Raw genomic sequence first — 27,143 nt, forward strand, 5'->3', positions numbered from 1 at the left:
CAAGACAGGGATGCCTGGAGAGCTCTTGTCGGCGGCCTATGCCCCAGGGAGGGGTAGCAGGCATAAGAAGAAGAAAGAAGAAGAGTGTAGACTGATGTGAAAAGAGTATTTTAAAGTAGTTTAAAAGGAGACATATCATGCTTTTAAATTGTTCCTTTTTACATATAAATCATACATTTGTGGTCTATATAAAGCGGAACTGCAATGCTTGGGTCTGAATTCCTCATTATTATAGCTCCATGGGCCCCTTTTTTACCCCTTTTCTGAGGTGCTTCTGAGAGCAACTCGTTTTGGTGCGGTCTCTTTAAATACAATTGAGACACTTCATACCCCGCCCCCTCTCCAGGTTGCAGAGGTTCAACTCCACCCCGTTCGGCCATTTTTGTAGTCTGATAGCAGAGATAGGATTATCTAGCGGCACAGAAACTTTTTATTCACACGTTATTAACAAAATGTCAACAACGGAAGACTTGTCCAGCCAGCCTTAGATGTTCGAGCCAGAGTTGGAGCCGGAGCGAAATGAAAATGAAGACGACGAACCTGCAGAACAACGTCTTCATATGGATGTATCGCAATGGTGTGTTACTGTATTTACACATGAAACTTTGGTCTTCCGACCTTTTACCACCGTGTCGATTTATTTTGATTAATATGTGCGAGGGAGAGAGAGCAAGACAGCGTCTAGTTTGGAGACGGTGATGTCTTGTTTACACTTTCGCCGGGCTCCGAGAGAGAGTGCGAGCGCGCGCGACCGGGTCTCTCTCTCTCTCTGCTCGTTCTTTCAGTTAAACATGCGCCCTGTCACAAGCGCGGCAGTTCATCTACATTAGACGGTGTAATGAAGCGTGTGGGTTACTACATCCAACAACCGATCATTTTAACTTACCCTCTCGTAACTTCTGCATCCTTTAGCTTGGACTACAAAATTGCAGCGAGAAATAATAATGGCGGATCGCTCGAAGTGTTGGGCCGGAAGTTAATGTCCTTATTTGGCAGTTCCGCTGCAAATACTGTGACGTGATAGTTCACAAAACGTCATAGATAACAGAAAAATCGGAACAGGTTGAAAAATAAGGCCAAAACAGAATATAAAGATATCAACGAAGCACCTGAAGAGAATAATTTCATCTTTTCTGTACTTCTAAACACTCCAAATATACAACAAAATGCATTTAAGGGCTAAAAAAGTGCATTTAGCATGATATGTCCCCTTTAACATAAGGAACCAACATAACAAAATGTGGAAAAAAGGGGTACAAATACTTTTGCAAGGCACTGTATCTACTATATGGACAAGTATTGGGACACACATCTTAATTATTGAATTCAGGTGTTTCAATCCCATTGCCACAGGTACATAAAATCAAGCACCTAGTGATGCAGTCTGCATTTACAAACATCTGCGAAAAAAATAGGTTGCTCTGAAGAGCTCAGTGAATTCAAGTGTGGTACTGTGATAGGATGCCATCTTTGAAATAAGCCAGAAATTGCATCCCTGCTAGATATTCCACGGTCAACTGTAAGTGATATCATTGGAAAGAGAAAGCGTTTAGGAACAGCAGCAACTCAGCCACGAAGCGGAAAACCACGTTGAAATAAAAAATAAAAAAAAAGATGTAAATGGCAATTAATTTCTTTTTTCCTCTCAATAACGACTTTTTTTAATGAAGAATATATAGAGAATCTGGAATATTCTGAATCTGGAATCTTGAACATTTTGGAATCACCAAATGAATCATATAATGCTAAAATATGTTCATACAATATTATTCATATATTATTAACTTAAAACATCAGAATGCCCAGTTCTTTTTGATAAACGTTTTCCAAATTACAGCAGAGGAAATATCAGTAAAGGATCAGTAAAGGAAATATCCCAGTATGGGGGAACGGTGTATATTGATTGGAAAATGGGGGGCCTTTAAGTAAAAACAAAATTGAGAACTGCTGCATTACACAATAACTGAAGCTTACTCATTTGATTAGTATATTAATGGCCACCCTTTAATCATTCAGTGATAGCAAGTTAAATGCGAGGGGGTGTACATTAAACGCTGATATCCCACTGTTTATAAAAAGACAGGAGGCTGGGTGTCTGAAGCGTGGCCGCCTGCAAAAGTCCTCTCCTGCCCCCTACAACTCTTCTTTTCAAATAGCTGATAAGAGAAAGCCTTTTATTTCATATCAAATGAGATGTGCTCTGTTCCTGATAGAGAGAAAATTAAAAACCAAGCGGCGGGAGGGCAAAAAAGAAGAATCGCCGTCTCTGCATGCTATTAGCAAGTGTAATTTAGACATTTCCTATTTTGAGGTTTGGGAAAGAGTGCAGAGCGGCCCAGTGCTAGTCTGATGCTATCACGCTCTATTATGAGAGCTAGCTGCCTGACACCGGGTACGATAGTCTCCTCACACTCCCAACATTCATCAGCAGGGACAGAGAGTACGTTCCTCTGGAGGGAGCTGAAATGAATCCTGCTGGAGAGGCCATCGGTGCACCACCTCTGACCAACAGTAATATCCGATGAGCAGAGGACAACTACACCTTCAGTCCCCAGAGGATTCAGAGGCGGCTGGCTACTGGTTATGAGATACAAACTAATCACAACTCACACGCGTCCAATTCAGCTGTGCACATTAGAAGCCTTTTTGAGGAATTTACAACGTGTGCTAAACGATCACTGCTCTGATTAAACCAATCAGTGCAGTTTATCAAAATGAGTGGGGTAAGCTGTGTCAGCCCATTAACCTAAATAATAATAATAAAACAATTCAATAAATACATACATACATAAGTGTTTAAAAGTTTCAAGCATCTTATGATCACCAAGCCTGCATTTATTTGATTAAAAATACAGTAAAAACAGTAATCTAACAGTTTCTATTTGAATATATTTTATGGAATGTATTCCTTAAGCTGGAATTTTCAGCATCATTACTCCAGTCTTCAGTCACATGACTTCAGTTTTCAGAATCATTCTAATATGTTGCTTTGGTGCTCAAGAAACATTTCTAATTATGATCGATGTATCAATGTTGTTGTTCCGCTTAATATTTGTATGGAAATTTGTTTAATCCAAATTTTTGTTATATTGTACTTGCCCTATTGTTTGTAATTTGCTTATTTTTTCTTATTTTTAATACCAGAAATTAGATAAAATAACACAAAATAACTATATCGTGATATGTATTGTTATTGTGAAACAAAATTTTATTATGAAATAAGAATTTGGCCATATCGCCCACCCCTACTGTGACTTTTGATCTATTCAATGCTTCCTTGCCGAATAAGTGTGTTAACTTCTTTAAAACAAAAATGACCCTGAACAGGGTAGTATAAATTATTTCAAATGGATAATAAAATGCATAATACATGAATTTTGACAAAAAAAAACAAAAAAAACATGCATTATTAAATGAAACCTTTCTCTCCAGAATGATATCTTGCTGGGTAAAATGTGCCAGTAGTTGTGGCTAAACTAACAGTAGGCTTTGCCTCCAAATGCAGGAAGTACTATTACATTTTGAAGTGGGGCCAACATTTCTTCAAAGAATCCGAGGGAGCTCTGACAAAAAGAAACCCGCCGTTCCAAGAAAACGATCAAGGATCCCCCCCCCCAAAAAAGTTATATATACACTGAAGAAGCTCCTTCAGCCTTAAAGTTTGGGGAACTTCAAGAAAGCAGCAGCAACATTTGATCTTTCCCTGCAGCACTGACGGTTAATACTCTATGTTGAATAATAATGTGCTTGTTCACCCGGTCCATATAATAATGCGCATTATTAAATAACTCATTTATGTTTGTATTATTTATTTGAAATATAAAACATTAACATATTCCCTAATGGCTCAATATGGCATGTCGTGTCCCTGGACCACTTTTTTTTCTTGCATTATAAATGCTAATAATTTTTATCAGACAGGTTTTATCTCTATCCTCCTTTTCCCTTGATGATAGTACCAAAGTACTTTTTAAATAAATTCCCTACTCTCCCCTGTTTAGTGAGCAATCTCATAAACATAGTGATCATACCCCATTAAAGGAAGTGCTGTAATTACTGAAAGACTGGTGTCTACCCTGGAGCAAATGACAGTCAGCGTGTAATTCACAGTGACCAACCAATCAAGGAATTTACAAGTATTTCTCCTTTCCAACAGCCATCAAATACGATGCTGTGGGCGTTCTCATCTTACCTGAACCTGAACCTGAACATACCAGCATATTAAAAATGACACCTTCACTAACCTAATCTGGTCTCAAATACTCGCCGCACAAGCATCCACCCCACGTCTAATTTCCAAGCAACTTGCAATTTAAATTTCATAATCATGTTCAATCAAAGGTGTCATGTAGTTATTATTTTCACCCAGCCTTAGTTAGAATATTAATGTAACTAATAAAAACAAAACATGTCAAACAAAAATTCCCTTGTCTTGTCAGCGAATTATTTTCCTATTGTTGAAAAATAATGAAGGCATGAGTCAGAGAACACCTTCCACTATCCATTAAAAACATTTCCTGACAGCAGATGGCAGAGTGAGTTTCCATCTTAAAATCATTACGAATAAAGGACCGCAAGGTTACCACAAAGAAACCCCTGTGAAAGAGGTTATTCTGTGCAATTTCACTGAGAATCACTCTCTCCCTGTGGGCAGATTACAATCCATCCACACTAGGATGAGCAGTAAATGCATAGCTGCTCTTTCTCAGAGCATCTTTATGTGATAAATCTCCATATCCTGAGGCCAGAATCCAGAAATATCATCAAGAGAAAACGTATGGCTGTAGAAAATACGAGCCGACTTCATATGTCATGTGCACAATATTTTTGATGTGACTGCAGATTAATCTCTACAATAAAAAATAATTAAAGGGATAGTTCACCCGAAAATGAAAATTCTTTCATTATTTACTTAAAACTGTATGCTGTATAAAAGAGTCATACGAGAGTAACTCGAGATGCACCGATACTACATTTCTTCATAGATTCCGATAGCAGTTTACTCAAAATGATATCTGACGATCCCAATACAGATATCTGATTTTCTTAAAGAAAAAAACTGAAATGTAAACTCAGTTGCATATAAACACTTGTCTTCATGATACATTTCCGTAAGTTGTACTGTATCTTTCCACATATCTTCTGATGTTCATGCATGTTTTTCATGTTATCACTTGTATTCAAAAAGGAAGTGATGACTCGCACTGACTGAACTGATGTGCTAAAACGATCTGTCCCGTCACATTTATTGTTTCAATTATGTGATAAAATGAACAGAATCTGAAAGCTGAGACTTTGTTTCTTATCAGAATTGATGGGAGGTGCACTACAAATAATGTTTGGAGCATGGAAAAAACGCAGACCTGGCAATAGCCTGTTTAACGTCACTATTTTTTAAAATGTTAGGGTGTTATTGTTGCATTAACTTAGAAAGCCCTAAATTTAACACAAGAGACATTTTCTTTTCCACAGTATAAGTTGCAGTCTGAAACGTTTTCCCGTCCCCTTTGATTGACAGGATATAATCAGCCCTGATCATCAGCTATTTTTAAACAATTGGCCGAAGGCCAATAGAAAAAATAATTGCTTTTATCAGATACCGATAATTGGCCAATACATCGGTGAATGCCTAAGAGTAACCATTGGAGTGTCTATCATGCTCCAAAATCATTTTTTGCATTAAAATATAAATAATAAATGAATAAATATTGAATTTCCAAAAATCTTCTCTAAATTCATATTCAAATGCAAGAACCTGCACAGTGAACTGCTGTAATGATAAAGGACATCAGACTTTACTAAGAAGCTGTTCAAGGCTGAGGAAGGACATTCTCTTGCAGGAAATTGAGGCAATCTCCTCCCCTGGCATTCATGCAAATACACAAATAAGCTTCAACATGCATATCCGATTTAATCAGCCAGGCACCTAATTACTGTTCAGATTAAACTGCCATTAGATATTAACTCACCAGTGGCAAAGTGTTAATAAGATTGAGCATTGTGATGCAAACTTTAGATGGCTGTACCCTCACAGTCATATGGCACGTATTTCTGATAAACCTGTCTAACATGAGCTCGGTGTGATTAGTCATCTTAAATTCTCCTCGGAACAACGCGATAAGTCTGAACCAAACTGACCTCAAGCATTTCAATACACAAGCTGTCCTACATGTTCATCTGATTTGGCAGCCCATGAATATTTTCCCTTGAAAACTCATTATAGTTCAAAAATTAGCACAAGGAGAATAGAACAAACCAGAAATAATACAGTCATATTTGAAAAGCCTGTAGGTCTAATGATGCTGGAACAATTCCTTTTCTCTGTGATGGCAGCTGCTGTTTGAGACGTTTATGAGACGAGCTCAGCTGGAGCAAACAGATGGTCCAATAGTTCCTGGTTTTGGCTAAATTTATATCAGATGTCACATTGATGAACTCAGAGATGCAAGGAATAATGTAAATCAGCTCAAACAGTTTGCTGCATGAAAGAAGGGAGGAATACATTTTACCTTCTATTGTGGTACTCTGCATAAAAGATTTCCAGTTGTCAGCAGAAAGCAAGCACTAAAATCCTCAAATGCTTACAGGTCATGGGGTTAGCTGCATCAAAATGTGCATGAAAAACCATGTCAAAATGTCTGTTTGCATAATTAATGCACAGACACCATTATGCAGCCTAAAATATGAGGGTAAGAGTAATACTTCATGTTATGGACAAGGCCAAAGAGGAATCATTCTATTCACCGCTTGCAAAATGGCCTTACAATAAAACTTGGCTGCCTATGCAGTAGAATGGAGTGTTTTTTTAATCAGTGCTGCCTGACTAGAGAAAACAGAGCAAAGGCTGTTGTCTTCCCTTTTGCCAAATAGGTTAGAAAATTCAACACCCATAACGCACTGGGCATGTTGCCATCCAAGGCCACTCCCACCAGTTTGCTATGGACCCGCTTGACAAGAGTCAAGTACTGCCTTGCTTTAGCAGGAAATACTACTTCGCAAACTTAGTTATAATGGTGTGGACATGTATTGCTCCCAAGTGCAAGAATTTAAAGAATAAACGTTTAGTGGCAGTAAGTTACTTTTGGTTTCCAGTGAAAGATCCAGTGCGTTGTAGGCAGAGGCTAAAGGCAGCAAAGAATTGTAAATATGGAGAGAACACTGCGACGGGCAAACTGAAAAACCTTGTTTTTGGAGTCAACATTTCAAACTGGATGACTACAAACACTGTTTTATGCCTCCCGAAGGAAAATGCCATTGCATACAGGTAATAAAGCAATAGTATTCCATTTTTATCATAATGCTGTTTAAAGAATAGACAAAGTGGGATACAATAACTGTTCTGTTAATAACCCTCTGCTGATCCGACTGTCTGTGGGTGGGGATACAAAAATGCGAAAGTATAATCTGTAGTTTTCACGAAAGCCTTGGAGCTGTCAAAAGTCTGGACTTTTGCTTACAATTAAATGTGAATTTCTTGTTCCAGGTAATGTTAACAATTGTTACCAAAAAATATGCTACCAATTGTTACAATAAAAAAATGGTTTCAAACATTTATTAATTTGCATAAATTATAAGTATAGCGTACAAAATATTACACTAAAATAAAAGTGCAAAATTGTTTAAGTAATTGATAACACTTACAATTACAATAAGGTTAAATGTGTTAACATAGATGCAATAGGTATCACAAACTTGCAATGAATAACAATTCTTTTTAAGTATTAATCTAGGTTCATCTTAATTTAATACAATAATGCATTTTTAACATTTCAAGTAGTATAAATTAACATTAATGTATTATGAACCGAATTAACAAAGAAGAGTATGTTTATAAATATAAACATTAACCTAGATCGATAAATGCTGTAAAAAGTTTTGTTTAGTCCATGATACATAATGCATTAACAAATGGTAATGAATTGAATCTTATTGTGTTCCCAATCAATAATAAGCAAATGGTGGAACTGATCAAACAAAAAATGAAAAAAAAAAAAAACTCAGGATATGCTGACCCAGGAAGATCTGCATGTAATAAAATTTGACCCCATGTACTTTCTGTTGTGGCATTATTGTACACAATTCATCAGTAAATGTTATTCCAAAGAAAGTCTTCATAATCTTTATTCAAAATGTAATCATTTCTTCTTCCTTTGAAACTCCTCCTCCGTTCCTGGCAATTCCTGATAGATCAAATAAACCCACTTTTTCTTTTACTGATATCTAGTTTTTCTCTGAAAACTAGATTGCGAACAGCAATTCACATTGACTTTAACTTAAAATTAAAACTATGGTGGCACAAAAATCACTTTTTTAATTTTGTCTGCAGTTTGACATGGCTATAATGCAACAAAACTGTCAAGCTTCTTAATTTACAATTAGTTACGCAGAAGAAGACAACAAACACAAAAGTTCTGGCTCCCAAACGCTTCTCAAGTGCAAAAACTTGCCGGCAGCCATCACCTCTTCAGTCTGGCTGCTAGGTTAACAAGAAACGGTTCGATTAACCACGATAACCATCATGCATGTTGAAGAGCTTAAGTCACCACGCTGAGAGGCACATTAGCATAGGCCAGGTACAAGCAGTGCTTTATTTTACTCTTCATCTCCTCGTGCTTTTTTAAAAGCAGGGCCTGGGGACAGGCAGAACGTCCGGCCCCGCTTTGATAAGAGCAGAAGCGCCAAGCTGCTTCTCTGATGAGCGCAGGTCTGCTCGCGCGCAGAGCATTCCTGCAGGGCCTCAGCATGGTATAGGCCTCTGAAGTCCAGCTTCATCTGAATAATGTCAGATAAGCAGCTGCTACTCACCAGAAAGCAACTGTTGAATTGGTTCCGTTGTGCTGCTTACAATATGTTGCCCTTTACTTCACCCTCACTGTATAGCTGTCATTGTGCAAGACGAACACAAAGTCAATGATGTTACAGGGAGAAAACAGCCAAGGCATAAGCACTGCAAGTTTAAGGGCTTGTTCGTACTAGATGGTATAGAGAGATGGGGTGAGAACATGCCGGGGGCAAGACTCCAACCCACACAAACAATGCAAAGAAGAAAAATATTTGAAACAGTATATTACCAATATTTTGTAAATTTCACTGGCTAATAAGCGATTTCTGGCTAATAGCTAATAAGTACTCCTCCGCCGCCATCTACTGGTTATTTCAAGTCTTTTTTAGCTTTACACAAAAGTGTTTGTTTGCCATCTTGAAACTTTTAGTTTTTCAAATGGGGACAATCTTTGAAGGATGAACAAATAATGTTTTTGGTCATCACATAAATGTAACATTCAAATTTTATCATATTTAGTAGGGGTATCGAAATTAATCGTTTCTACGATGCATCGCGATGCAGACGAGGGCGATTTAGTATTGGTTCAGTAATAGACAATAACCGATTATAATACTGACGCTTTTCTGACGTCATTAGTCGCATCCGTGCTTTGTCGCGGTAGCATACAGTGGCAGAGGGAGGTGAGACGCGAGTGCGAGAAAATGAAAAATGCTCCAACTACTTTAAAAGCCTACATCTGGGCACATTTTGGCTTTTATGAACAACCTGGTAAGCACGACCTGCAGAAGACACGCGCTGTGTGCGCTCATGTCACGCACAAATAGAATATGCAGGAGGTAATACCACTAACTTAATAAACCACGTTAGCCGTTTTCACCCCAAGCTGTTAACGCCTGGCAGAGTCTGACTGCTTTAGAGTAAGCAGATGAGCTCCAACATCACCCGAATCTGCAGCCAAAAACAAATCATCCACCTGCCCCAATAACTTTCTCTGACTTAAGTATCAGCACCCGATGGTCAAATTACAATTATTCAAATTACAATAATTACGCGTGATTATAAATGGATGATCGTCACCTTCAACAGCAGACTCGGCGACGGTTGATGCGCGCATCTTTAACGGTAACATAATACACTGATTAATGAGCGCTGCTTTTAAATGAACATTTCTTTAAAACAACATTTATTTGACAGATTTTCCTTTTCTTAATGGCATAAACAAGCTTTACTCCCTTGAAACTTGAACTGGAATGACACTGTTTCTGTCACTGAATCGATGACATGATAATCGTAATCGAACCGAACCGTGAGACCAGTGTAGGTTCACACCCCTAATATTTAGAGCTTTGAAGTGCTGGAAAAAGTAGTGTGAAGCACTTGTTGAAAGCCCTTGAAAAGTGCATGAATTTCACTCTCAAAAGTTTGTTTGAATATTCTACCACAATACCATGGTTACTGCATCCATGGTATATGGAACCATGGTGAATGTTGGTGATTTGTGGACTGAAAAGACTTCTATAATTTGTTTGTTCATGGCACAATGTTTCTGTTTCCACATCAGCACTGTATCTGATATATATGGTTTTTAACAGAGAATTCTGCGCTGAATTTGAATTTTTCTCTCTAGATCTCTCTTGTAGTGACGGTGTCGCGTGATCGAGTAACCTGTTCTGAGCTCATCCTGTGTTGTCTAATAATGGTCTAACAATGGTCTAATAATGGTCTGCACTGCACAGCACAGCTCAAACGAGTAGCGCGGTTTCGTTCTGCTTTTGTTTAGTTTGCCATTTGATATTTCTCATATCCAACAGAAATGGCAAACAAAAGAGTTTTTGATGTCTTTATTCACTTATCCTGCATTGTGCTTTTTATTCAAGATCGAGTCTCACTGAGATAACGGCCTGAGTAATGATGGGCAAATGTTTTCCACCCTCTGCCCTTTTACTCGCCTGGCTGTATCTCTCTCTCGGGTAGCGCGGCAGGACCAGAATCACAAATTAGTGTCGCCGTCACACTCTGACTGTCAGAGGAGATCTTGAGGTCCACCATAACCAAGAGCCAGAACACCCGCTCTGTCGCCAGAGGGGAGCATCTATGGAGTGTCAGAGGATGGCTTGACAGTAAATGAAAAATAACCACAGGCAATAGAAGCCATCGCTGTCCAGGTGCTCCCACTGAGGTATCTGGCGTACACCTGCTCGGCCTCTCTATTTTAAGGCACAACGCCGGTGCAATAATGGACACGGCTTGAGCCAAGAGTTATGAGGTCCCTGTTTAACCTGCAGGCGATGATTAAAATGTTCATTAACACCGTTCATTAACAGGTGATCAGGTACGTCATCCCCCTTGCCGAAGACCACCTGGCCCCACCTACGCGACCCGCTCATCTCCACTCTGCTGTGAACGCACCACCTCTGATTAATAAAGACCAAGCTCTCTCACGCACGACGGGGATCCGCATTAGTCCAAGTAAACACAATAACCCACACACGGCTGCACACTCATCTACACCTTTCCACCAAAGCGGAGGCGCGAACAACAAAACGGCTTCGCTTCCAGAGCCCAACAGGGACGAGTAAATACAATCCGCCGTGTAATGAATTCGAAACATGAAATTATTAACGCTTTTCTGGCTGCACTAGTGAAGAATGGCCTTCATTGACTCATTAACTGTGGCTGTCATCGGAGAGAGGCGAAAGCGCGGCACGTTTATTCATTTTTAAATAGCACCCTGATCCATTTCCTGAACTAAGATTCATTTAGCCTGTCAGAGGCTCAAACAAATTAATGCATTATAAGTTAAGGAGGGCTGATGATGCAATGAATCCAACACAATTTGAATGACAAAATCTTGTACCATAGTGAATATGGGATACATCCAAATAGTTTGAGTGTATAATACATGCGATGAAATTTTATTTTTGATTAAATAAAATCAAAAAATAAATCCCTAAACACTAAAATCATTTGTTTCACAACATTACTATGTACAGTATGAAAAATGGATATTCATTTTAAGACTGCATTTAACAGTGTTAATAAATTAGTGTTTTTTAAGATTAACTTCAAGTGAAAGTTGGAAGTCTCATATGCTCACCAAGGCTGCCTCACCATTTATTTGATAAAAAATACAGTAAAAACAGTAATCCTATGAACTATTACAATTTAAAATAATTTTTCTATTAGAATATATTTTGAAGTATAATTTACTTTTGTGATGGCAAAGCTGAATTTTCAGCAGCCATTACTCCAGTCCTCACCTCAGTGTCACATGATACCTCAGAAATCATTCTTATGAAATGTTCTGAGAATCAAATCAGCATATATTATTATCGAAAAAATAAACAATTGCGCTGCTTAATATTTTTGTGGAAACTGTGATACATTTTGTCAAGAATCTTTGATGAACAAAGTTCAAAACACATCATAAATGTCATTCCTGTCATATTTAGTCATCGTCCTTGCTAAAATGAAAACATTTATTTCTTTAAAAACGTAAGGGTGGACCAACCACACATACCAAGGGCAAAAGTCTTTCATATGGGATGTTATGTTCAAAAAAGCTAGACTAACTGAATAGAAAAGTATGAAGCAGTTTTTTAACTTTTCTGAGAATGCGCAAACTGTCGGCTAAAAAAACAGCACACTGTTAGAACAACACTGCTAAAAAAAGCATCTGAATAATCTAGAAAAAAAAAAGGTAAATAATCTAGATAAACTAGTCGACCTTGCCAATCGACTAGTTGGTTGTTGTCAAAGCACTCCACTTCAAAGTTCTCAGTTCACACTACACAGATACAGATTTATCTATTGTAACAAGCTGCATAACTACCATTCATCGTCTCTGAGACAAATGTAGTGTTCTCTCAACTCGGGTTATCCCAGAACTGATGACTCTCCCTTTGACCCATATTTCTGAAAAAAGGAGAGAAAAAACCCCAGCTGCTTTTGCTCTCTTTGCAGCCTCTGCAAGTGACAAGACTCTTAACCTCCCTCATTTGCATGATTTCCTGTTCACTTCCAATGCTTAATAAAAGGATATTTGATATGGGAATGAAAAAGATTCTTCAATTTCACATTTTGGTGGAGCGAGGCGTTTATCTAATTGCATGCTTTAATCCAACACTAGCAAAACCGTAATAGCAGTTCAACTTTGGGGAGACACAAGGAATTCTTTTTAAACATATCACGATCTCAGAAGCGTGGGTTCACGAAAGATCACATCGGGAGCACACTATCATTAAAGCAAAACTTTCAAAAGAGCTCATATCGTGTGTGCACAGTCTGACAGGACATGAAAAAGGCTCGTATTGCACGCTTGTATATCAATTTGATGTGTCCCAACCATCCTTTTCAGTTGCTGTTCAACATCAAAGTCAGAGTACAGTACGGACACATCATTAGCCCAGAAGACATGGAGGGTTGAATCATTTAAGCCCTGTTCTACAACCTAGTGAGCTGCCTCGCTGTCTACAGCCTACATAGGCAGCATCCGTCACGGAACCTCATACGTGCGTGCCTACAAACAATGTTACACATTAAAGACTTGACTCACAGATGATTTAAATAGAGTTTGAGGTTAACATGATGCTAAGCTACGATAGCACAATTAAAACAAAACAAAAAATAAACAACAAAACAAAACTAATTGTTTTATTTAAATTTAATTACATTTAATTGTCACAAAATATCACATTCATTTACATTGAACTATTTTAAATTGATACTCGTAAATAAATAAAAAAAGTTTATTTATACTGGCATTTCTTGTCTGCCATTTTGGATTTATCTTTTTACTTGAGCATGTGTCACAATGCATTCTGGGAGTACATTCCCTGTGAAGGATACATAAAATGTCCGCCGTAAAATGTGGCTAAAACTGAGTCAAATTTGATTAAAGGAGGCAGTACAATTACTATGCCTAACCTTCAAGTTGGGAGCATATCTTTGATGCTTTAAAATTCTGCCTCCATAGGGAGCTCACTTGGTTTTCAAATGGAGCATTAGACTCACATGTGGTGGCCTCCATTTTTCTAGTTTTTATTTCTTGCAACAATGGAGAGAGGGAGAGAAAGCCAGGGAGAAAGCAAATGGGGAAATTTGCATCAATAGTGCTGCCTGGTGCATCCAACAAGGAGCCATAATAGACCCGGCATACACAGCATGATCCAGCCGTATAAAACTCTTTATTTGGCATTCGTTTGGGGTTTCTCTGAGGCTCAATCCCCTGTAGGACCACTCTTCCACACACAGATCTGACTGATACTGTAATAGCGCGACGCAATGCGAGCTGGGAGAGCTGCGACTGCTGATCAGTGAAGAGGAGCGTGTTTGTCAAATCCATTAAAAAGATGCAAAGCGCAATCTTAAAGGTTCACAACCAATAGTTGCTGGGTGTACATCACCCAGTTAGCTGGATTTATCGGAGGGCTGAGACGCAAACAACCCACACAGGAATTTTGATAAACTCTTCTCATTTCACCTCCTGTAAGGCATACTTTTATTTTGCATATAAGAGCTTACTGCATGGAAATATCTTACAATGTTCATCTGATGCAATCTGTTGATGGAATGATGTAGAGATAATTGAAATTCCCACCATATCGCAGAAAAACTGTGAAATTATAGACACAGGCTGTTCAAACATATGACAGCATCCCACTGAGGGATATGTCATTCATCACACACATGCTTAATAGTCTGCAGTAACGAAGGAACAGCTACAATGCAATATTTCAATAAAAGTTTTTTTTTTTTTTTTTTTAATTAGACATGTTTTTGGGCTCCTTATAAACCCTTCAGGAGCTTAGAATGTCTGCAGATCCAACACATCACTGCACAGATAACGACGTTTTTTAACATAAAATATAATTAACAGTCCTTTTCTCAACAAAATATTTTACGTTGATGTGTTTGACTTTGATAAGGTGATTTTATCTGGCAACAAGTTTTAAAGTTTTAAAAAGCCTTTAAAAAATAATTACCAATTAATCAAAAATGGCTGCATGTTACAGAATCTTAGGAGGTGGTAAAAATTTTTTAAAACATGCTATAGTATGAGAACATTGACTTACCGTCATTGCCTTGGCTGCCTTCCCTTTTCAGCATTTGGACAGCTCCAACATACTTCTTCAGCTGAACCTTCAGAACCTCATTCTCTCTGTAAAAATGAAAATAAAAACATAATACGAGAGATTAACAAATTGCACATAGAAGCTGATTTGTTAGACAAAAAAACAAACTTTTAAATTAACATGAAGTGAAACACAATTAGCAGGCTCTCAGAGGGAAAAATCATGTGGAGATATTTCAGACTAAAGAAAAGGCAAAGCTAAACATACTATCAATTAAAATATGTTTAATTCTTAAAGGTAGGGAATGCAATTTCAGAGAGGCTAGCAATAGCGAGCTAGCTTTGAAAGCATAATATCAGAGCGTCTCTAAAGCCACGCCTCCTTCAAAACACATGAACGCGCACAGCAGAATCTGCAAAGCATCACGAAATGAGAGACGGCATTAAATTACCTCGTGGCTCAAACCACATAACATTACAATAATGAACGTAAACAACTTACAGAGCTCCTTCTTGTACCACCTGACTGCTACAGATTCATTTCGCCGTTGATAAAGTTGCCAGAGAAACGAATGAACAAGTCTGAAGACTTGAACAGCTCCGGGCAGAAAGTCACAGGTTGCCATCTCGTAAATTACTGTTTCAAAATGGTGTGAACGCAGCCTAAGCTCATTGTTTTGGTTCAAGAGGAACTGTAAAAGTTCTCTGCTGTACCTGAGCCAAAAGTGGGCATTTTTGGGGATACTTCAAGTATAGGAAATAAATATTTATCACAGGCAATTTCATTATGCATGATCTAAGCAAAAAAAGCAATTTTACAGAAGTGGAAATCTGAGTCGGTGCCCATATTTGAGAGTTGGCTCAGAGACCTAAGTAATGTGTTTCCCCTCGAAGAGCTGAGATATAAATTAGCAAATAGACCCAAGACATTTGTAAAAATGTGGAACCCAATAAAATCGTTAATTTTGATTCATAACTTAAGGACTTAGTGGTCAAGGAAAGGTGTGCGCTCTGTGTGCTTCGACTAGTCTTAGATACTGCCTGTTATCTTAACAAGGAACTGTAGTGCTTCCGACAATCAGGTTAATAAAGTTGGTTACCGCCTTTTGTTTTTTGTTTTTTTTTTAGTTCTTGTTAGTGTTAAATTTACTTGGAACAATAATTATCCTTAGAGATAAAAGTTGTGTCATTTGCAATTTTCTCCCATTCATATATTCTTTTTACCCACTTAGCTAACTCATTTTTCATTGACGGGTATGAACATATGGTATGAGTATGCAAGTACGTGTGGCCATGCAGGTGTATGAGTATAAATGTGTTTGAATGGGTATATGGGGTGTGTAAATGTATAATGCACATAGATGCATAATTATGTATATATAGTTTCTTTAAATATAGGTGTATATACATGTATGATATGTATACGTATGTATATATTACTATGCATCATCAAGGTAATTTTATTCATTCATTTTTGTGTATTTTATTTTTCCTCATGTTTATATATTCATATATTTACGCAGTCTGTCACATACTCATTTAGTTTCTTGGAGTACAATGTGTAGGACTACGAATGAGGGCAGGGGGGAGGTTTTGTTTCTGACACTTATTGCAGAACATATTGTGATTGTTATTAATGTTTCCCTGTTTACGAAAAGCTAAATAAAAATATAAAAATAAAAACATTAAAAGTTCTCCTCTGTTTGTTTGTGGCGCTCTATGACTATCTGTCTTCAACTCTGCATAGACTCATGGAACACGCTGATGATAAGTGATGTCTGCGCGGAGGTATGGAAATACATATGTTGACAGGCAGGTAGGACATCCAAAAGATACTGTTAAATGAACAGTATTCAAAACATACTTCCTTTTTGTTGATTAAAGAGGTGTAAATATTTTTAAATGTTAGTTGTGATTAATTACCTAACATGATTAATGGCTAAATCTTTTTTTTACATTTTAATTGATTCACGCCCTAATTAAAATAGAACTACAACACTATTTGAAATAACAGCTTGCATCTTCCATAAAAAATACAGGAAAATAATGCATTAAAGGATCTATTAACATAATCCAATACATTTCCTGGCATTCAGGATATATGTGCAGTTCGAAGCCCACTGAGAGACTCCCACAGCAAGCACTGAATTCAATTCCAGGAACTGCTTTACACAAAGTTTAACAAGGCTGTTCTAGGGAACAAGATGTGTGTGCATGCGCATGTGCACTTGCTTACAAGGCTTGTTATTGGTGGTTTGGGAAAATCAATCAGAATCAATCCAGGTTGTGTTACTGTGAAAAACATCCCTTCCTATTCCTCCAGGATGCCTTTTGTAGCTCGCTTATCACTGCCCATTTTATACCCTTCAATAGGCGGAGAGAATGAAGGAGATCCAAAGGCGTCTGGCAGGCTCTCAAAGGAGGAGACTCGTCGTTTTTCGCACCGGCGAGCTGCGCACGATTCGGTGGCGATTTAATTAAAGTTAATAAGTGACAGCTTCTCTATAGGGAGGACTCAGCAAGTCAGGTGTGCCACATTGATCTTTTCCATTGCCCCTGCAGAGCGAGCCACGGTATGCACACATGCCATTGTATTCATATTAGAAGACTAACATCCAGCACAAGAGGGGGACTGCAGGTGTCCCTCTGAAGGGCTTATGGGTCACATAGTGGTCTACTTAATGAGTACCACCTTACACAGACACAATGTCATTCACTTTAATATAACATCCACAAGTCTAAAAAGTCATATGCATGTCTAAATAATTGATCAATTTCACAAAAACGTCACTATTCTTAACAGTCAGTGGTTTCTGTTGGTTTAAATTAAACCTTTTAACTTCAATCAGGATTTAAAAGCGCCCATTCAACTGAGGCTGCCTTGCTGTCGGTCACTGAAGCTCTATGGATTGCGAAAGCGTATTCCAAATCATCCCTTCTCATTCTGCTAGATCTATCTGCAGCTTTCGACACTGTTTAGGCCTGTTTACACCAAGAACGATATAACTATAAATATAAAGTTCTAAAAAGAGTTCTAAATTTAAAAGAACAGCAGAGTCCACACCGCAACCATAACGATAATGACACAGTCAAATGATATCGTTGGAATCACTTTCAGAACTATTTTCTTCTAGCTGATAAAACATTGACAGCCAATCAGAATCCATCCTGCTTTAAGGAGCTTGAGCATTTAAAGCAGCAGACGCCAATCCTGCAGCACACGCTTAGAATAAACAGAATGTTATCGTCCGCAGGTGTGGACACTAATATACGTTTTTGGTGCAAACAGGCCTTTAATCATCAGAACCTTCTGTCCACTCTGTCATCACAGGGCATAACCGGACTCCACTTTGCTGGTCTGGGGGGAGGGAGGTATCCAAAGCACATCAACTGGTCATGGGGGTTCCTCAGGGATCTGTTCTTAGACCTCTCCGCTTCTCCATATACACTACATCGCTGGGACCCATTATACCGGCACATGGTTTGTCCTAAACATCATTTCTATGCTGATGACACACAGCTCTACTTTTCATTTCAACTATATGATCCAACAGTAGCCGCACGGATCTCAGTCTGCCTGGCGGACATCTCAGCAAGGATGAAAAAACATCACCTCAACCTAGCAAATACAGAGCTTCTTGTCTTCCCTGCCACTCAGACTATACTGCACAATTTCATCATCCAGCTAGATTCATCAACAATAATCCCATCAAGTTGTGCCCGGAATCTGAAGCTGACCTTCAAAAGACCACATTTCAAGAATAGCACAATCATGCGGGTTTGCACTGCACAACATCAGGAATATCAGACCCTTCCTGACAGAGCATGCAGCACCGCTTTTCGCCCAGGCCCTTGTCATTTCTAGGCTGGACTATTGCAATGCTCTTCTGGCTGGACTTCCATCATGAACAATCAAACCTCTTCAAATGATTCAGAACACAGTAGCAAGACTGGTCTTTAATGAGCCCAAGAGAGCCTACGTCACACCTCTGTTTATCTCTCTGCACTGGCTACGAGTTACATGATCTTCCCAACTCTATCCGGAACGCTAAATCCCTGATAATACTCAAGAAACAACTGAAAACCCATCTCTTTCATCAGCACAGAATAAAATTCCTTCCATATGCTTTCACTATTCCTGTTCTAGCTTGTATTATTCTAATTGATGTCTGAAACTTTGTATTACTAGCACTTATCGTGTTTATTTCCTCTTTATGATAAATTGTTTGTTATATTCCTCATTTGTAAGTCGCTTTGGATAAAAGCATCTGCTAAATGAATAAATGTAAATGTACACACTTGTGACATGTTATTAAAGTATGACTCTTGCAACGTGCTTCACACATGCACCCTTACACAGACCCAGTAGAGAAATGTTTTCTATTAAAAAACACTTACTAAATGAATTCCCTAAATGTAAATCCATTAAGGAAATTGGATCATAGAAAAAGTATTAAAAGAATAAGCTACAAAGGATTTAGCACTTGGAATGCATTACATCCTCCCTGGTTGCAGAATTTTGCAAAAAGTTCCACAGAACCGTAACACCCATCATTCATAAAATTCTATAACGTATTCTATACAATTCTATAATAGCTCATTATGTATTTTGTTTATGAATGCAGATATGAAGAACATCCGTATTCATAAAATTCAACAGTTTTCTATAAATTCAAAGTTTGGCACAGATGATTAATTGGTCTTATAAGAATTATAATTATAAGGTTGTTAAGATTATAAGTCTTGTCATTATGCATAATATTGTTTAATTAAAATAGCCGCCGCATCATGAAAATTGCTTCATTATTTTAATAGTTTGTCATTTATTTATACTAATAATAAAAAGTCACCATAGATCTGAATTAAATAGCCTAATGAACAAATATACCCTTTAAATTAAGCTGTAACAAATACATGAATAATATCTGAATAAAAGTGATCTTACTCTGTTAAAAATATTTTACTGGTCTGAATCTCCTGGAACAGCTAGAGCAGGGGTTTGTGAGGAACCACAGGGGCTTCATGAGTTTAAGTCATAAAATTGAAAAAAATACAATAAACAAATAATTTAAAAATTAAAAAACACGATTAAAATAAAACCCTTTCTCAAGAAGATGAAATATTTGTATTGTTTACCTGCATGCCATGTGACCAGAACCATGAAGATGTTGAACCGTGAATGTGTTGTTAAATTATTGATGAATTAACGTAAAATCTCAAGAAGGAATATGTGTGACCCTGGACCACAAAACCAGTCACATGGGTCACAATAGCTGAATAAATAAGCTTTCCAATGATGTATGGTTTGTTAGGATAGGACAATATTTGGCCGGGATACAACTATTTGAACATCTGGAATCTGAGGGTGCCAAAAAAATCGAGCGCCAAAAAAATTGTGCTGCATTCACTCACAAAAATAAATGTTTTATATATTTACGGTAGGAAATTTACAAAATATCTTCATAGAACATGATCTTTACTTAATATCCTAATGATTTTTGGCATAAAAGCTATAGCCACAAATATACCCGTGCGACTTGTGACTGGTTTTGTGGTCCAGGGTCACATTTACTTCAAGTATATATTCTAAATGTTAGGCTGACAAAAGTTTGGGAATCCCTGTTCTAGAGGTACGAGGTACCCAGAGCCGCCTTAACCTAATGTTAGGCCCCGGGGCTGAGAGGTTTTGTAGGCCCCCCATCCCCTCGATTTTTAAAAAAGTGTAATATCTAGGTAATCTACATCACAGAATGCATTAGTTTCTTTCGAGACCTACAACAGTGAGTTTTTTTAATAATGTTTTCAATTTTAATATTGTTATTAACATATCACTGAGGACATAAACACAAGACACAAGACACTTTATTTAACAACCACACGCAGCAACTAAATTTCAACTTTATGCAAATGAGAAGCGATTTTCGTGAGCGACAACCAATAGGAAAGAAGCCTTTCAGTGGAGCTCAGCTCCCGTCACCGTCTCGAGTGCAGTGCAGGCAAGACAGAAGAGTTCGAGGGCGATTTCACTCTTTTATATGATTTGACTGTAACTAACCACAAACATGGATATAATAAAATGATGCATGGAAAAGAAACTGTCGACAGTCTGAGTTTATGCTGGATTTAGTGCGTAAATCATTTTGTTTACAAATTAGATGCTTTGCAGTTGTTATATAGCCTACATGTTAAAGATTTTATTTTGGATGTGTTCATTGTGATTATATTGGCTGGGTTTATAAAAGTTAATAAAATTTAAAGGATCATTGCTTGGTGCATTTGGAAACAAAGCTTGTCTATTTCTAAATGTAATCGCGTGCATCGCTGATGATTATAGGCCTACTGTCCGTGTGTTGAAAAAAACTTCGATTAAACACACTTGCAACAGACACACCACAAAGCGGAGACGTTAGGCACTGAGAGGACTTTTGACACTGTAGTGGACACGCACCGTATCGCCTCATTCGCGCCGCGGGACCTCTAGACGCGCGTAAACGCGTCTTTGCATTGACTTAACATTGAAATCACTCGCGCCAGACGCTCTATTCGCGTTTGGTGCGAACGCACCATAACAATAACATTAGAGCGACAGCACTACCAACGTCCACAAGCGACATACTGCGACAAAATCTGACAAGTTAAAACAATATGACCTTTTCAGCTCATCATAAACTTGAACATGGGAGGCCCCTTAATATGGGAGGCCCCTGGGCTTCAGCCCAGGTAAGCCCGTGCATTAATGCGGCCTTGGAGGTACCTCACCAACTTCAATCAACCATATTGAATGCATAAAATATATTTTGTAGAATTCTACAGATTTTCCTTCAGCACTGCCAATGTAAAAAAGGCCTAGACATGACTATGCACGACAGCAGTCTAGAAGCCCTTCCCAAAACCCATTTACATCTCCCTAAGGTTACAGGTAAATAAAACGTCAAACACAGAACCGGCATTATGCAGCAGCTGCTCCTATCTTAAGTGTTACAGAATGTGGCGATTACAGCCACAACGGAGGTCAAATACATTTCAATGTGAATCAGAAGAATACGCTCTCAAAGTGACACGTAGACTAAACACTCTTGCGATGGTAAATATAAAAAGGGTAGGCTGGTGGCGGTGCTTTCAGATACATTACTGAATTGACTTGTAAACGAGGCCAACTCGGTGTCAGTTTGCCTAAACAGGCTGATGAAAAGCAAGTGGAGGGATGCACCATCCAGGCACGGTGCAGATGTCACCAGCATGATACCGAGTGTGGTTTTCTCCCCCATAATCCTCTCTTTGACACAGCGTCATACTGACAAGCCTGCCTCCTGCTCTCGGCCGCTGTCCTCCTACTGAGCTAAATTAATTTGTTCATTCACTCCCCACATTATCCCCCTGAGGAACCACTACATTAGAGCTGATGAAATGCTCACAAAAGCAAGATGTCTCTCCCAATAATCCCGCAGCACTTCAGTAAGACAAAAACCCTGGCAGCTCTGCAGCATTCGGTAAAGTATTATTCCGACCGCCAGACGCTGCCACGACCACCCCTTTGTGTTTCTGCTCGTCCGGTTAAACCTGGATGTGACGGCGTGGGAGAGGATTGTGAGAGCGTTTTAGCCTCTTGCCGTATGGATCCCGCTTCTTAAATACTGCCCACTGAGCCAGGCTGAATCACTGGAGCTCAACCCAAGAGCACGGTTCACAGGTGCTTCTTCTGAGTGCACAGCCACACCGAGCATTTCCACACCTTATTTTTAGTCTCTATCGACAGGGACAGATTAGGTTTCAGTCAGAAAAACTGACTGGACTCTCAACTTTTCAGTTTACAAGACTCAGAGACAGGAAGAAACAGAAAAGACTTTGGTTAGAAAAGTATGCTTTACTGAAGCAGTGGTAATCAATTTGATGTTGCTCATCCTTGGAGTGAATTAATACAACACTTGAAGGTTTCTGTTGACTTTGAGGATAACTGTAACAATGTTAACTTGCGTTGAAAAAAATCAATCCACAAGATTAATCACATTTGATTTGGCAATGAAGAAAGTATTTGAAAATTTTCAAAAAGGTAAAGACTTCATTATAAAAGTACTACATTACTGTTCAAAAGTTGGGGGTCATTTATCATTTATATTTATTTAAGAAATTACGGGTGAATTAAATTGAAAGAAAAAAAAAATCACAGTTTCAATCATTAATAGTAATAGTAGTCAACTATTGTTTTCAACATTGATAATAATAAGAAATGATTCTTGTGCAGAAAATCAGCATATTAGAAAGATTTCTAAAGGATCATGTGACACTGGAGAATGGAAGACTGTCCAAGACTGGAGTGATGAAGCTTTGCCATCACAGGAATAAATACAATTTTTAAATGTATTAAAATAGAAAAGAGTTATTATTTTAAATTGTAATAACATTTCATAATATTACTGTTTTTACTGTATTTTTTATAAAATAAATGCAGCCTCGATGTGCAGAGAGAGACCTCTTTCAAAAAAATCTTAAACCCAAACTTTTGAATGGTAGTGTATTAGAATCAGCTAGGTGTTTAATCGTTTTAATGTATTTTCTGAAAACACAGCCAATTATGCTCTAACACTACAACATTTCATGTTAATTAATGCTAACATTAGCCAGCTAATGTTATCCTCTAGCTAGCCTCCAACAAACTCTTGCAGGCTGCGATTCCATTTTTCACTTGAAATTTCTCTAACTGGTTGATCTCTCTTCAGGATGATGGTACATCTCTGGGAATTCAGCAGGAATTGTACAAACAAAAATCTAGATAAAGCTACTCATGCCTACAAATACTGTTGTTTGGCAACCTCAAAGCTCAAGGCTGTGAAGTTTGTGCCAACAAATGTAATTTTTTTGTTGCAAGTACCATGGTAGTGAGATAAAAAAAAAGTCCATGAAATAAATTATAATCTGGCCACAAAATGAACACATTTTCAATTACTTCTTTGATATTGTTGTGCAACATTAGCACAGACTGCTGAACAGTTATTTGTAGCTACAGTCTATTACTATCACTGTGGAATCACCAATTTCAGATTTTCTCAAACCTAAACTAAATGTGCTTCACATGTAGGTCATATAGCTGCTTTTTGTCTGGTGTTTGGTAAGATTAAAATGCAATGCGGACTAGAATTTAGGTTGATATCCTGCCTATGTGAGACCTTGTTTCGGTTAGCCTCTAGTGAAATCACCTCATGAGAGCTTGGACTTTGGCCGCATGTCTCTCCTCCAGCTCAGCCAGTTTCTTCTTCAGGCTGTCCACCTCCTGCCTGAGCCCAGCAGAGTGCTCCATCTCTCCATCCAGGAGACTGCGCAGAGACCTGTGCCAAAGAGTTTAACATCATTAAGACACACACACATCTGACCCACTTTTTCTTAGCTGTCTTTAATGACTACCAGTGCACAGGATAATTACCCAGCTGCACATTATTGACTGTGCACACCATGGCACATGGGGTACAAAACAAGGCCTTATACTCACTGAAACTCAAGTAATGTTTTTAACAAGGGGTCAGTGAGAGCAGACACTTCAATCTCCCTAATCTCAATAATATATATTTAGGTTATAGTGAGTTATTTTCTATTTATTTTAAATGCAGTTTGCAATTTTTGCAATACTGTAACCAATACTGAATGAATCTAGTTAAAAACACTGATATACACTACCCTTTAAATCTTATGATTACAAATTTTACAAAGAAATACTTCAGTGTCACGTGATCCTTCAGAAATCATGCTAATATGCTGATTTGGTGCTCAAGAAACATTTCTTATTATTATCAATGTTGAAAACAGTTGTGCTGCTTAATGTTTTTTGTGGACACTGTGATGCATTTTTTCAGGATTCTTTGATGAATAGAATGTTCAAAAGAACAGCAATTGTTTTAATATAGTAAAGAAATGTATAATGTCACAAAAGATTTCCGTCATTTTTGATTTTTGAAGTCAATCCATCCTTGCTTAAAAAAATATTACTTTATTTTCAAAGAAAACCACAAGTGAACAGTATTGTATTTGATTGTTACTTTACAATACACATCACATAAAAATATTAAAATCAACTAATTAACTTAACTTAAAATTAAATTAAACTTAAATTTAAATTAAACTTAAATTTAAAAATTAAACAAACTTAAATTTCCATATGGGTAACACTTTACAATAAGGTCTCATTTGTTAACATCATTAGTTAACATGAAATAACTGAATGTATATAATTTTACAGCATCTATTAACCAATTGTTCACTGTTTATTCATGTTAGTTCACAGTGCATTAACTAATGTTAACAGATACACCATTTGACTTAAATAATGTGTTAGTAAATGTAGAAATTAAGATTAATAAATGCTGTATAAGTAATGTTTATCATTAGTTCATGTTAACTAATGTAGTTAACTAATGTTAACAAATGAAACCTTACCAGTATTACTGATATGTCAATTATTATTATTATTGTTATAATACTTCAATTCTACAGATTATATAAAAAAATAAGATATTGTATCATTTTAATAAAAGTCAGCATCATGGTGTGACCGGCCAAAATCATGATTTTAAAGAAAATACATCATGAAACACAAGCAGAACACATTTCTGAAAATTGCTAAAACCATTCTCACCCAAAAGAATAGTTTTAAGAACAGATTTCTAGACAAATCTGTTCATGTTTCATGAATGAGCAAAAGGTGCAATCAGTGAAAACGGTAAAGAAATTCTTACGTGTTCTGCTCAGTGAGTTCATCTTTCCTGTTCATCATGGCCACAATGGCTTGCCGCAGTTCAGCTAAGGATGGAAAAAACAACGTTATAAAAGGTATCAAAACCTACTCAAAATGAACAATGGCTTTTGTCCTCACCCAACTCAGAAAAAACATGACTTCTGAACAATAAGACTCATTATCTCAGAGGGATTTAATGTACCACACCTGTCTTCATTCTTTCAATAAGGGTTACTGTTTTATACCACTGACATTTTCATTTGTATAGCGCCACAGAACTAATAAAGAGAACTATGCGAGGCTTAAAATACCAACCCGACATTAATTTCTTTAAAATGAAGGTGACGTGAAAGGGTAAGGGATTTATAACACAGCCGTAAGGGGAGCCTCAGCAGATTCTGTCTCAAAACACATTAGTCTGTGAATAATCCGAGTGAAACATAAAGCTCTGACTGGGAAGCATTATTACAGCACTTCAAAACACTAGGAAAAAACGGCAGCACTCGGTATAGTCTAAATCCAGACTTTCATGGAGAGTGAAGAGGACAGAGAGAGAGAGTCTTTGTTGTCGTTGCACTCTCAAAGCTGGATAACCTGGCACTGGGTAACCTAGATAACCCCAACAACACGGCTCCAAAAGACAAAGTCTGAACACTCCTATCAGTCCATTATCATTTAATGAATCTCAGAGGAACCGCAGGCTTGGACGGAGCCATCTATATAAACCTGGCTAGCCTGATCCACATTTAACAAGTTTAAAGTACTCTCAGCAAAAGAAAGTCAAAGAGTCTTTGTTGAAAGTCTTTGCTATTTTTTTATTTATTATTATTATTATTATTATTATTTTTAGAAGCAACAACATTGGTACAGCGATATAGCTCAATTATTGCGTCTCTAAGATAAAAAGCTTATCAGACCACCAGAGATCCATTTGGTAGCCATGGGTGTAATCAGAAAGCGCTTCAGTAAACTTGTGTGCAATGTCCCTTTAAAAACTATTTCCAGAAAATGGTTACAAGAAAAGGACTAGATTTGTTTTGAGTCATTTTTCTGTGTGGTTTGTATAGTAAAGCTGGCAAAAGTGATGCACTCAGGACATGAATTGTTGGGATGGGATTTTTACACATAAAAAAAAAACAAAAAAAAAACACGCATACAGGGATAGGAATGCTAAATATATTCCCAAATGAAAAAGTAAATTAAAGAAACGATCCTGGGGCAAAAAGCAACTCTTGAAAATTAGCAATTACTCCTCTCAACAAAAACATTTAACGACCCTTGAGGAACAAACAAACCCAAAAGGCAAAAAACACATCAATTCAGTAATAAAACCTGAACCAAAACAAACTCCAAAATAATAGTTTTTAAAAATCATACAAATGGACTCATAATTAAAGTAATATGTAAATTAATACTCAAAACTGTAACAAAAAGATCTCAAGAGGTGAATAAGGGACCCCGAGCCACAGAACTTTATTGAATGAGGAGATGGCGTCTTCAACTTCTTTATCATTGAACATTAGCATTACGCTCAACTTGGCTGTCTGACGATATACATCATT

General features: G+C 37.6%; 1 protein-coding gene across 3 annotated transcripts in view; it reads right to left on the reverse strand.

Moving 5' to 3' along the window:
- Positions 1-27,143, reverse strand: part of snx29 (sorting nexin 29) — a 124,948-nt gene that overhangs the window by 77,086 nt on the left and 20,719 nt on the right. For all 3 annotated transcript variants that reach the window (XM_079850491.1, XM_079850489.1, XM_079850490.1), the window contains exons 12-14: positions 25,583-25,646; positions 24,053-24,181; positions 14,860-14,945 (exon numbers count right to left, since the gene is read on the reverse strand). In XM_079850491.1, the coding sequence (XP_079706617.1) occupies positions 14,860-14,945; positions 24,053-24,181; positions 25,583-25,646 (279 nt within the window). The remainder of the gene's footprint in view (positions 1-14,859; positions 14,946-24,052; positions 24,182-25,582; positions 25,647-27,143) is intronic.

Source organism: Squalius cephalus (genome assembly GCF_949319135.1).
Source record: "Squalius cephalus genome assembly, chromosome: 19".
Taxonomy (NCBI): Eukaryota; Metazoa; Chordata; class Actinopteri; order Cypriniformes; family Leuciscidae; genus Squalius; species Squalius cephalus.